The sequence below is a fragment of the Solanum verrucosum genome, unplaced genomic scaffold (assembly GCF_900185275.1).
Source record: "Solanum verrucosum unplaced genomic scaffold, falcon-dt-bn FXZP01000234.1, whole genome shotgun sequence".
NCBI classification, from domain to species: Eukaryota; Viridiplantae; Streptophyta; class Magnoliopsida; order Solanales; family Solanaceae; genus Solanum; species Solanum verrucosum.
Window position 1 is genome coordinate 515,444 of NW_026020440.1, and position 13,463 is coordinate 528,906.

The 13,463-nt window shown below is 34.3% G+C and overlaps 1 protein-coding gene across 4 annotated transcripts in view; it reads left to right on the forward strand.

Annotated features, from left to right (window-relative positions):
- The first annotated feature begins 3,126 nt into the window (after positions 1–3,126).
- Positions 3,127–13,463, forward strand: part of LOC125808167 (serine/threonine-protein phosphatase BSL1) — a 29,296-nt gene continuing 18,959 nt past the window's right edge. For 3 of the 4 annotated variants that reach the window (XM_049487889.1, XM_049487890.1, XM_049487887.1), the window contains exons 1-14: positions 3,127–3,233; positions 3,578–3,804; positions 3,923–3,983; positions 4,148–4,226; positions 4,329–4,408; positions 4,502–4,596; positions 7,426–7,525; positions 8,421–8,490; positions 8,868–8,969; positions 9,386–9,467; positions 9,563–9,733; positions 12,706–12,874; positions 12,958–13,156; positions 13,227–13,394. In XM_049487889.1, the coding sequence (XP_049343846.1) occupies positions 3,603–3,804; positions 3,923–3,983; positions 4,148–4,226; positions 4,329–4,408; positions 4,502–4,596; positions 7,426–7,525; positions 8,421–8,490; positions 8,868–8,969; positions 9,386–9,467; positions 9,563–9,733; positions 12,706–12,874; positions 12,958–13,156; positions 13,227–13,394 (1,578 nt within the window). In that variant the 5' untranslated portion in view covers positions 3,127–3,233; positions 3,578–3,602. Of the gene's footprint in view, positions 3,234–3,276; positions 3,805–3,922; positions 3,984–4,147; positions 4,227–4,328; positions 4,409–4,501; positions 4,597–7,425; positions 7,526–8,420; positions 8,491–8,867; positions 8,970–9,385; positions 9,468–9,562; positions 9,734–12,705; positions 12,875–12,957; positions 13,157–13,226; positions 13,395–13,463 lie in introns of those variants that run through there. The other variant, XM_049487888.1, reaches the window with a different exon arrangement.

Here is a 13,463-nt window from a genome sequence, read left to right on the forward strand (position 1 = left end):
GAAAATCCCTCTATTTATAGACAACAAAGAGTAGTGTGAACAAATGTTTATTGTGCCTTATCGAAAATATTATAACTATTTGGAAAAGTTGTAACCCTTCGGAAAGGTCACAATCTTTCATAAAAGTCACAACTTTTTATAAAAGTCGCAACGCTTCATTATCGCAATTTTTCATAAAAGTCATAACTTTTCATAAATGTCACAATTTTTCATGAAAGGGGAAAGCTAGTTTTGGAAATAAATAAATTAAAAGGGAAATCCTGATTTGTGGTGGCGCCACGTAGGCGGACCTAAGGTTCTTTTTTATATAGAACAACTTTCACATATAGCAAACATAAAAATCATATTTGTATGTTATAACTATAGTTTGCATAATTGCACTCCATAGCAAATTTCATGTTTGCTATGGAGTTTTTGATTTGTATAATTCGCTAGATACATCCAATTTTACACAAATTGTTTAGTTTTGTATAAATTTATTTATACATTGTAATTTGTACAATAAGATCTGTATTTGTATAATTATGAGTGTATAAGAAGAAAATATATGTATTTTTATTTGTATATACACTTTTCTCTCGCTTTATACAAACACAAACACATTTTATACATTTTATACCGAAATGTATAAAATGGCTAATTGTATACCAAATCAGATGGCAAAAGAATGAGATGTTTGCTGCGAATTACAAATAAAATAAACTATGACTATAATATTTAATTTAAATTAATAGTTTGTTATTTCATACAATATATCATTTGCTTATACTATAAATAATGCATTGATCGTTTGAAAAAACGATTTTGATCCATTTTTAAAACCCTTAATTTTAACCAAATGATTCAAACCGATAATAAAGTCAATTTTATTAGAGAACATTTTATATATCGAGTGAGACTTTTCACCATAAACTCTAACTCCGCTAGATATTCCGAAACAAGTTTTGACACTTGATAATAAACTAATTAAAAGAAAGGAACCAAAATAAAACTCTGTTCGTTTAAATGTCACTAGTTCCTAACCAATGTTTTTTTAAAAATAGCTCTTGCTGACTAGTTCCTGACCAAATAAAAGAAAAACAAAATAGCTCGTACTTAATCTTGCTTTAATTAATTAACGCTGTGTTGCTTACGTTCCAAACAAAGGACCAACTTTTGCTATAAATATAAGATATAAACTCATGACCATGTTACAAATTATTTATAAAGAAAACCTATTTTTTTGGATTAAAAAGTAGCTTGATAAGTTCTAGGGCAGTTGTCAAAAGTGTACATTTTTCCTATACATGTAAAATAAAAAGGGAACACATATTTATTGAAGAGATCAATAAAAACACGTTTCAACAATCATTTTTTGGTAGTTTTATACCTTAATTATTCATTATTTCTATTATCTATTTCAACTATCATTATATGCGTATTAAAACCTTTCCTTTATGATATTAAAGATTTTTTCAATTTTTAAAGTAATGTTATCCCTTTTCATTCATATTTGATACATCTAAATAAATAAATTACGTCATGATGCATATGATACTCACTTTTTTTTTTTTAAAAAAAAAAGATGTCATGTGGCACTCCATAATAAGATAAAATAAAACATTAGAAAAAAGGGAACAAAATCTGGTAAAAAAAGAAGAAATGAAGGAGAAAATTTGATTATAAGGAAAAGAAATGAAGAAAAAGAGTTGAGAAATGAGGGAGGGGGAAAAGATAGGGATTTAAATGAATTTAGGGTGTGTTTGATACGAAGGGAAATATTTTTCAAGAAAATATATTTTTTGAAATATTAGTGATTTTCTTACTTATATTCGGGTGTTTGACTAGTACGAAGAAAATATTTTTCCAACAATATTTAGGTGTAACGTGGAAAAATATTATGATATCAAACCTAAAAGTACATCTCGAATCCAATATAAATGAATTGTTGAGGTGTGACATGCCTCTTAAAAAAGATATTTAAACACATTAATCAAAAGGTAATTTGTATATTACCCCATTTGATTCTTTCCAAACTCTTTTTAAAAATAGAGATAATCATTATTTAGAATTTAAACGTGCTTGAAAACTCAATTAAAAAGTGTAATTATGGGAAAAAATAATTAATACACATTCTTAAAGTTTGAAAAATGCATTTATTTTGAATCCTAAAAAAAGCGGCAACAACTCATTTATATTGGACCAGAGGGAGTATTATATTTTGGGGAAAATATTATAATCGGAGTTGAGTTTTGGATCAAAATGTTACCAAGAGTTGGGTTCGGACGTGGGAGGTCAGTCAGGAGTCGAATTCGTAATAATGTTGAAAGCAAGGTCGGATCCTCTTCGAGGTCAGGGTTGAAATGAGGGTCGAGTCCTGAGTTAGGATCAAAAGTCGAGTTCCAAATCAGGATCAAGAGTCGAGGTTGAAGTTCAATAGTAGGGAGTCTGATCTCGTGCTCGGGGTTGAAGTTGGATCCTGGTTTAGGATAGTGATTGAGTGTCAGGTCCCAAATCAAATTAAAATGAACTTGAGAATTGAGGTCAAATTTGAAGTCACGTCTCAAGTTGGTTGAAAAGGTAGGTCCCCGATCCTAACCTTAGACCCAAGAGCCTACTTTTCACCTAGTAGTGGAAACCTCCGCTTTTCGACCGTAATCACGTGCTTTACCATCACATTCAATGGATTCCACCATGAACCGGAAGCTGGCGAAGACATGCAACTTCCATTTTAGGGATACACAGTCACGTCTTGAGCGTCTGTATTTTCTCTCCCTTTCGTTATAAGACGTGGTTTGACTCTAAGAAAAGAAATTCCTATATTCAGGTCTCTACTAGGCAAAATTCGTAAAACTATGCATAGGCTCTTTGAAGATTTTTTTCAAATTTTTTAGCAAAAAAAGTAAAAACAATACCCTGACTCTAACTTCAAAAAAATTAGTTGAAAAATATTTTTTTCATATCGAACACACCCATAATTTGAGATGGAAGAAGTATGTCTTTACATAAGATTTATCACTTAAAAAAATCATATTACTATTTTGTTCATTTTATCTTAATACATCACTTTTACCCTATTAATAATTTAACATAATATGGTGGCACTAATCATATGTGTAAAATTTTCTAAGAGTTTATTATGTTATTTTATTTGATTTTGGCAATCTAGAAAGAGGGAAATATAATTCAGAATTTCAAGGTGAAAAAATTTCAGAGCTTTCAATTGTAGACTTCCTAGTCTAAAATTTGACCAGGTAGGCTGCCATTTTACCTAGCAATGAGAATTGAGATGTTCTTGTTGACTAATCTTCTTAAAGATTAAAACTTTATGATTCAACATCATCTTCATCACCATTTTTTTTCTTTTATGGAAATTCTTCACTTTTCTCAACAAAAAATATTTATTTAATAAATTAACGCTATTCCCATGACCATCTTTGGAAAGTGAGTAACCCCAGTTGCTCTTGCTACCCTGTATTACTTCTTTTTTTAGTCATTCCTTTTTTGTGGCCTATAATTTCAAGATTCTTCTTCACCAATTTTCGATTTTGTTGTGTTCTCTGAAAGCCTAAAACTTGGATCCAAATTTGCTGTACAGTGGTGAAGTTTGTAACTTTTGAGTGATGGGTTCAAAGCCATGGCTGCATCCGGCTCCAACATATCGTTTATTGGAGACGTTTTGGGATACTGATGATGATGCCCCAGGTCCACGTTGTGGTCATACTCTTACTGCTGTAGCTGCTACAAAGACTCATGGTCCGCGGCTGATATTGTTTGGTGGAGCTACTGCTATTGAGGGAGGCAATGGGGCTGCACCTGGCATAAGTAATTCTTTTCTTTTGTCCCTGTTTTGTGACCCAATTATCTGTTTTTTGTGTAAAGATTCAAACTTTGTTGTTTCTTAGACTGACATTTAGGTTAATTGGGTATTGATTGATTTTAGGGCTGGCTGGTGTAACCAATTGTATTCACTCATATGATGTTCTTACCAGAAAATGGACGAGGTATGTCTTGTACATCTGTAATTCTTATAGGATCTGCTTCTATATCCCTATACATATTTTTTTTTTTGGGATGTTAGGTTTAAGGGGAGTGTTGGAAACAAAATGATTAGTTTGTTATGGTGGTGATATTGATTTCATGCTCCTTGAATTACCTATTTACTCAGACTTAGACCTGCCGGTGAGCCACCTTCACCAAGAGCTGCACATGCTGCTGCGGCTGTTGGAACAATGGTTGTATTTCAGGTGATCAGAAAGAGAAATTGAAGTGTATCATTTTTAATTTTTAGCGTTAAAATGACCGTTAGAAACAATAACTACTAATATCTATTGTTGTTTTGTTATTAGGGTGGGATAGGACCGGCTGGGCATTCAACTGATGATCTTTATGTGCTTGACATGACAAATGACAAGTTCAAGTGGCATAGGTTAGCTTCTGGATAGGCAGTTGCATTTTGTCTCCCTTTTTCAATTATTTATATAGCTCTTGGTCCATGACTAATTACCTTGATTGTTTCTAGAGTTGTTGTTCAAGGTCAGGGTCCTGGACCGCGGTATGGCCACGTAATGGACTTGGTTGCACAAAGATATCTGGTAACTGTCAGTGGCAATGATGGTGAGCACAATTTTCCTATGAGTTACTGATCGAGTGGATGTGCTTTTTTCTTACTACCACATCAGAAGATCGAATTTGTGTTCTTTCATTTGCTATATAGTTCACTGCAGGTTATATCCACTATGACTGTGAACAGTTGGAACTCTAAGCACTCTAGAAAATTAGGGTTTTAGGGAAAATCAAAGTAAGACAAAATATAAGCACTGGCTACTTTAACCCCCATCCCTAAAAGAAGGATGGAGATGTAAGAGCAAATAATACCCAAAGTAAAATTCTGATTTTGTAGATCATTTATCAGATAAACAATGTTATGCGAGAGTGAAGGTCGGCCTCTTAGGCTGAACATAGTCATAAGATGAATGTCCTAGAAAGGCAAATGTTAAGATTGATATGAAGCAATATAAGATTAGAAATAATCAAGTCTGACGGATGGTGCAAGTGGCACATATGAAGATGTTAGAGTCCTACATTGGTTGAGGGTAGGAATTGTTGTCTTCTTTTATCATGTTGGGTAACCCTCACCTCATGAGTTACTTTTAGGATTGAATTAGGCCCAAGGTCCATTTTCTTAAGTTTATCATGGTATGAAGAGTAAGAACCATCCCTATTTTTGGTTTACCAAAATGTTGTGCCCTATTATTGGAATCCTACAATGGTTGAGGATATGGGTTGTTTGTCTGCATATATGGTTTTAGGCAATCCTCACTTCATAAGCTCATTTTTTTGGGTATTTAGAGCCAAGGTCTATGTTCTTTACATAAGATAAATGAAGAAAAGATTGCATGGAATAGTTTTTTCATGTCTTACGTAGACCTCCAGATGCTCAATTCTGTATGAAATGGGAGTTAAAGGTAACAAAAGGAGATGATGTATGAGTAAAATCACTTGAAGGAGAGTTGTCTCAAAAGACCTAAAGTCTCTAGGAATCTATACAGATTTAGCAAGGATCAGAACACAATGGAAACCTAGTAGAAGCATGATGCAAACAAAGTATCCGTTAGGTGATGCCAACTAGTTGGGATTAAACTGATCATTCATGTAGAGATTAGAGAACCTCTAATCAGGGTCGGATCTAGGTGGACGGGAGGAGGTTCAGCAGAAACCCCTGGATCAAAAAATTACACCGTATATATCTGGTTAAATTTATTATTTATGATTATATATACTGAAATGAACCCCCTCGACGCAAGTAGGAAGCGTAGCTTAGTGGTTAAGGGGGTTCAGATTCTCTCCAAGGTTGCAAACTTGACACTTGCTGCTGCAGTCGTGCCTTCATTAATTTTTAGCTTAAATTTTGTCTTTCTTCACATCCACAGGCCACAGCTTTCAGCTATAGTTTTAATCCCACAGCCCAAGCCCACAAGTTAACTTTCAAGGGGTTGTTTGATTTGGATTTTACAAAAGTTAATACCCATATTAAAATTACTAAAGCTTATATGAAATGGAGTTAAAGTTTGATGAGAATTAATAAAAGTTGATATTAATTAACACAACGTTTAATTTTTTTCATAAATAATATTTATATAAACCATGTGAAAATTTCTATTTCATTTTACGGAGGATATAATATAGAATAAGAATAGGCTCCTAGTAAAAAATATGTTTAAAATGTTAAAATAACAAAATTAATAGCGAGATCGGCCAAATTTATAAAAATTGTTGTTATGGAAAGTACTTTTTATCAGAGATGCTTTTCGAAAAAATTATTTTGTATACTAACATTCTGTATTTGGCTAATCAATTTGAATGCTTTTTCCCGTCAATATTAGAGATCTAATTTGTGCTTGGCCAAAATTTTCGAAAGTGCTTTTGGAGAAAGTTATGTTTTCAGCTTTTGAAAATAAGTTTTTGCTACAACTCAAAAATAACTACTGACCAGTTAGTTTTTTTTTTTTCCTAAAAGCACAATATATTTTAAAAAGGCTCGATGAAGCAGGACATAAGTACGAAGAAATATTAAATGGAGCATGACAAAATGAGTTAAAATTTAGTGGGTTAAGATTAATCTTTGCCTTTCGCCACTCTGCCCCTTTTAATTATCCTCTTCGCATATTTACTTTCTATATTCGAACCCCCTGAATGAAAATCCTGCGTCGCCACTGCCTCTAATTTGCCCAAGCAAAATTATTTAGTATTCGATGAAATGGACCTAAATAGAGTAGAATTAATTTAGACGATTCAGAGTTGGCCGGCCCCAATTGATTTGAGATTGAAGCATAGGTCATTGATTGATTGTTTACTGACTGACTAATCATAAATAATATTACATAATTTGGAATGATATCATGGATAGTTGTCTTGATCTAGCTTAGTTTTCCACAATTTTACTTCAATGGTGTCATAGCATGATCTGACCACATCTATTTTTCCTAACATCTGAGTAACAATGTGATGTATCCATAATAATCTGAATTTTGAAGATTAGTAATGCATGTTTATTCACAGTTGTTGGGCATACAACATACTTTAGGAGCAGAAAAAAGAAATATGCAGCTGTAGCATATCACTTTATCATCTCATAGTCAAAAGGATAAACTGTTAGATATTTTTACCCTTATAAATGGCTGTAACGTGACTGATAAAAGATGATTGGAAGACCTCTTTTCCTTGCTTTCCTAACTCCTACATACATCCATATCCATAATTTTGGAACAAGTTGAATAGTGAATGCCATAACTCATTTCTGCAAAGTCTAGCTAATGCAGCTTACCTTTCAAATGCATTAAGAGTTCTATGCTGAACATTTATATGCTGCATGGCGTTTTTAGTTCTCTTTCACTTAGCCCTCCTTTTATATATTCTTATAAGTTTAATTTCACTGATTTCCAGGGAAAAGAGTTCTTTCTGATGCTTGGGCCCTGGATACTGCTCAGAAACCTTATGCATGGCAGAGGCTGAATCCAGAAGGCGATAGACCGTCAGCTAGAATGTGAGTCTACGTTGTTTACTCTCATCTCCAAGAAATCTTAGTAACTTTGAGAGTCTTCCTGATGGATTTTTGTTGATTTTTATTGTTATTAAATGTACTATCCTTAGTTATTTTAATTCATGAATTTCAGACAATTAGATCTTCTATATCCATTTGTAATACTACCCTATTTTCATGCTAAAAACTGTTCTGGGTTGACAATAGAAGCATTTCTCAGAAACTAGGTGTCAAATGATAGACTGAGGTAACAAAAATAGTTACTCTTGAGGTTTTGACATACTTATTTATCTATGAGCTTATGCAACAATCCTGATGTTCAGAATCCTTGATTTTCAGCAAGGGCTTGAGTCGCTTGACCTATTTAGGACATTTCCTCCTTATTCTCTCTTGTCAGATCACCCATGTGTCTTCTATTCATACCTCGTCATTGTCTCTCTTGAGCATAACCTGCTCCTTTGCAACTTGTGGTGTTATTTCAATTCTTTTTATTTGCAGAAGTACATATCCCCTTCTATATATTTCTCTTCCCCATAGTTGCTATGAAAATATGTTTTTGTCCTTGAAATTGTCAATTCTGAAAACTGCCTGGTACTGCTATCGTCTCCCACTTATTATTTATTCTTGGCATACCCTCTCTGAAGTAATTGAGACTGAAATGTTTTTGACTGGATCGCTCCATGCCGATGCTGCTTCTAACATAATTTTCTCCTTCAATCTTCCCACACTAGACTTCTTTTTATCTTGCCTTTTTAATCTATGGCTGCCTCTCTCTCTCATTCTTTTTACCTATTATTTTTTCTTAGTAGCCTACATATTCATGGTGTGGTTTTCTTACTCTTAATGGTACTGTAGTTTCCTCCTAGATACTATCTTTCTGAAATTTATTTTCTTTTAGGTATGCAACAGCTAGTGCTCGGACTGATGGCATGTTTTTGCTTTGTGGAGGGAGAGATGCTTCAGGCACAGTAAGTAAATTCTCATATAGTCATCAAGGTTTTTACCGATAAACTATTCCTGCTTCGAGATAGCGAGTTCTTTTTAGCTAATGCACACAGTTTGTTAGTTTTTAAACTTTATTTTGTATAGTATTTTAAAATGTTAGTCAAGTTGTGATATATTGTGGCATGTATAGGAAATCAAAGTAGCTGGTTTTAGGTGTCCATAAGCTCAATCTTCTTGGATATGTAATCATTCTTTCAGCAATATATTGATGTTGACGCAACTAATAGTCCTAAACAAGGAGGACCTTTGATACTGTGGGTTACGACCTGGATATTGTGCATTTGATATGTAGTCTTCTAAATGATGTGGTTGCTGATTCCTGGAGTGCTTCCGTTTGCAGCCCTTAGCAGATGCTTATGGGCTGCTCATGCATAGGAATGGGCAGTGGGAGTGGACTCTTGCACCAGGAGTGGCACCATCATCAAGGTATCAACATGCTGCGGTAAGTACTACTTCCTGCATTCCATGTTATGTCACAGTGTTTGATGGAGCTTGGTATTTAAGAAATTAAAGAAGATATTTACATGTAAGCTAAATATATGTGAAGTACCAAAATTATCCTTTTAAATGAATGGTAGTGAGATCTCTACATGTCTTTTCATCTTTTCTCTACTTCCAAAAGATTGGACTTCTATATCAAGTGGGTCCAAACAAGTCATATCATTAAGGATAAAATGGGAATGATAAAGATTAAATAGCTTCCTAAAAGAGAGAGATGACATTTTTTTTGGGGACAAACTCAAAAGAATTTGTGTCAGAGATGAATATTTCTGCTGTTTGGATCATGTCTATCCTGTTTGTTCCCCACATACCTCACTTTTGTAATATTTTCTGAATTACATTTTTGCCGGCGATTAGGTATTTGTTGGTGCAAGATTACACGTTACAGGGGGTGCTCTTAGAGGTGGACGTGGAGTAGAAGGTGAAGCAGCTATTGCAGGTATATGTGGGATTTAATCCTTAGTGCATAATTTGATTGCTTATACATTATCAATGGATATCATTAAATCTTTTCAATTTTATTGCTTTAAAAAGTGTTGGACACTGCTGCTGGAGTTTGGTTAGATAGACACGGGCTGGTAACTGCTTCACGTGGTAGCAAGGGGCACAATGAACAAGATCCTTCTTTGGAGCTTATGCGTCGCTGTCGCCATGCAGCTGCATCTGTTGGTGTTCGGATATATATCTATGGTGGTCTTAGAGGAGGTAATGAATGCCACTGGCATATGCAGATTTTAGACTGTTCGAATGATGTCTATTCTCCTTTTCAGAACCCCCTTCAACTGGTTAATCTCTGTACTTATCTTGCAGAATGTTTGATCTAGTGTTTAGTGTATTTACATGAGTTAAGGTAGTAGAAGCTTAAGGATTTAAAAGTCCGTGACTAAGAAAATATTCTTAACAACCCATCTACAAAAGGATTATCAAATGCTCTGAGTTGATTCACTTTCAGCGACATATCACAGATATAAATGGACATTTTCTTCTTTTAGCACTTTTGCTTACCCATGAGCAATCCAAATTTAGACAGATTTTACAAACAATAGTCCAGCATTAGATAAACATTGAAGAGAATGATGAACAATGGATTGGGGAATGTAAGCTAATTTTATGGTCATATGTCCTTTCTGAAATAATAATAAGGGAAAATGGTCAAAAATACCCCTCAACTTTGGTTTATTAGTTGACTATGCCCTTACCGTTAAAATGAAGTTATTTTTGCCCTTGTCGTTACTAATTTCATCATTTATGCACCTATGTTGACGGAAATCCCCAAATTGACTTAAATTAACCCATTTCCCATTTTAAACCCATGCCCGACCCGTCTAAAAACCTAACCCAATAATTTTACCCGTTTTCCTTACCCATTCTTTCAAGAGATCTCAAATCCCCCAATAAACTTTTAACCCATTTAACCAATTTCATTCGTTGTTAACCAGTCCAAGACCTGTCTTCTGATAATATCTCATCATGCCTACATGATCTTCCTCTGTAGTCTTTGAAAATTTTGTAGGGGTTTCATGGGGTTGGTTTACTTTTTGTTGAAACACTTAAAGATGCTCCAATTTTTAGGTACACGAAGAAGATCTGTTTCTGGGTTTGTTTTGTTTTTATCTTCTGAAGTTTAAAGCTTGGATCTTTTAGTGTTTTTCACACTTTTTATCTTGTTTCAAGATTCAAAGGAAATGTATGGCATGCTGTTAAAGATGTTGTTTTTGGGTTCTTGAGGAATACTTGGATTCTTCTGTTTTTTTTTTTTGGTAATGGTGAAAGATAAGTAAGGAAAGTGTGTATTTTTATCGAAAGATACAAGTTGTCTAGTGCCGTTTCAGTTTGGTAAATTGGTTTTCTCTTTTAGTATTACCAAAAAAAAAGGTCACTTCAAGACATTCTGATTTTGTTCAGAGCTCCCAAGAAGAATAATGCTTAAAAAAAGTTGAATTGTTGTGAAGACAAAAGGGTAGAAGAAGCAGAGTACTGGAGCTTGTTTGTTTTCTATCATAAAGGGGCATTTCAGTTTGTAAGATTTAAGAAAAATGGCTTCCGGATGGTAAGTCGGTGTTGTATAACCGAAAGTATGTCCGGTATACACCTGAGCAGGTTGAAGTCCTTGAGAGGTTTTTAGATGGGTAAGGAAAACGGATAAAATGTTTATTGGGTTAGGTTTTTAGATGGGTCGGGCATGGGTTTAAAATGGGAAATGGGTTAATTTAAGTCAATTTGGGGATTTCCGTCAACATAGGGGCATAAATGATGAAATTAGTAACGGCAGGGGCAAAAATAACTTCATTTTAACAGTAAAGGCATAGTCAACTAATAAACCAAAGTTGAGGGGTATTTTTGACCCTTTTCCCTAATAATAAACTACCTAGTGAGCTCTTGATGGTATAGATGTCTCTTCTGAGGGTCTATTTTTTATGCCTCCCTTTGGTACCACTATTGATGACTGTGTCATTTGCTTTCTGTTGTATAATGCTAGTATTCCCCATTTTGTCTTTATTTTTTGCTTCTTTTCTTTTTCTTAATCATAATAAGCTTAATTCTGGAATATTCTTTGTTACAGCAAATCAGTTAAACAGATTTGCATGTGCTGTCAGAACCATTGCAATCGTTGGTTTTGAATTCATAAAATCATCTTCTTCTTTTTTTTATAAGAATTCATATTACCATTGAGATCTTTGGTTTTGAATTCATAATATCTTTCTAAGAGCCTGTTTGGATTGGCTTTTTTAGGTGCTTTTAGGCCAAATTAGCTTTTAAGCAATTTTGTAGTGTTTGGGCAAAATAAAAAAAAGTGCTTTTAAGCACTTATTTTAAGTCAAAATAATAAAAATAAGCCAAAATCCATAAGTTAGATATCCTAACTTATAACTTTTGGCTTACAAGTCATAAGCTCATTCAAACGGAAAAAAAGAAAGAAAAGAAGAAAGCCCATTCAGACGGGCTCTAAGAGTGAGAGCAGATTGATTGCGTACCTAAGAGATGAAATTTGCAAGTCAAATGCATGGATGGTGTATGTTGGTGAAGTAGCATTTATACTCTGTTGTCCCATTTATATGGCACAATTTGATTTTAGGACGTTCCAAAATATTTAGGGTGATTTTTCAATAATATATTTACAAATCAAATTCACAGAAACATATCAGCTTTAAACAATGATCATTTGTTTTCTCCGTTACACTGACTTATCAACTAGTACTAGTGGTGGATGGATAGTATTATTACTGGGTTCAACTGAACCCAACATAGTCGATAAAGAGTATGCATATGTGTAAGAAAATATTAAATTTTTGATAGATATTATATTTTGAACCCATAAATTCGGAAGTGTAAGGGGGGGTTCAATAATAACATAAAGATGGAACTCATAAAATTTGAATTATGAATCCGCCTCTGCTAGTACTTCCATGTTTTCTCCTCTTATTAGTGCTAACTTTCCTTGTAATACTCCATTCCCAATACTAACTGCATCACATAATATGAGATGGAGAGAGTACTTGTTTGCTGTAGCAATATTAGTTTTGCAATGAATGGTATTGTGTAAAGGGCCTTCATATGGAACCAAAAGAACTTCATAATTATGGTGTTATATGCTTTTACTAGTTGCATGTTGATCAAGATACTCCCCAGGTCAAGTGGTTTGACAGTGTTCTTAAATCATATTATTTTTGCTGCAGATACACTTTTGGATGAATGTCTGGTTGCAGAAAATTCTCCATTGCATTCTGACATCAATTCCCCAGTCTTAACGTCTGAGGGAGCCATTGGCATCCCAATGTCAAACAACTCAAATTTATTAATTGATCCTGATGGAAAACCTGAGATCCACCCATCTGGTGGGTTGAGGTAATATTTTGCTTTATCTTTAGTTCTTGATATCATTTTTCATTCAGTTCATCCTCATAATTTAAAACATCACATTTTAACAGCATGGATAAAGATTCTATGGAAAAATTGACCAAGGATTTTGCTGCTGAAGCTGAGGCTGCCAATGCTGTCTGGCAATTAGCACAGGCTGCATCTGCCATTCCTGAAGTAACATCAGTCTCAGACGAGAGCTCTCAAGTTCCAGACACCGCTTCTGAGGGTAGCGACAGTGAGTCAGCTGTCCGCCTCCATCCTAGAGCTGTATGTACTCTGCTCTGTTGTCTAGTGTTTGTTTATTTGGCAGATGGTGAAATCACTTTCCAAACTGCAGGTTGTAGTTGCAAAAGAAACTGTTGGGAACCTGGGGGGAATGGTGAGGCAATTGTCATTGGATCAATTTGAAAATGAGAGTAGACGAATGGTTCCCTCATATAATGATATTTCAAATCCAACAAAAAAGTTTGCACGGCAGAAATCACCTCAAGGGTTGCATAAAAAGGTAACCCCAGCAAGCTGCAACAGATTTTTTTTCTCAAACCTTAATGGGTTAATGGAAGTATTCTCTATT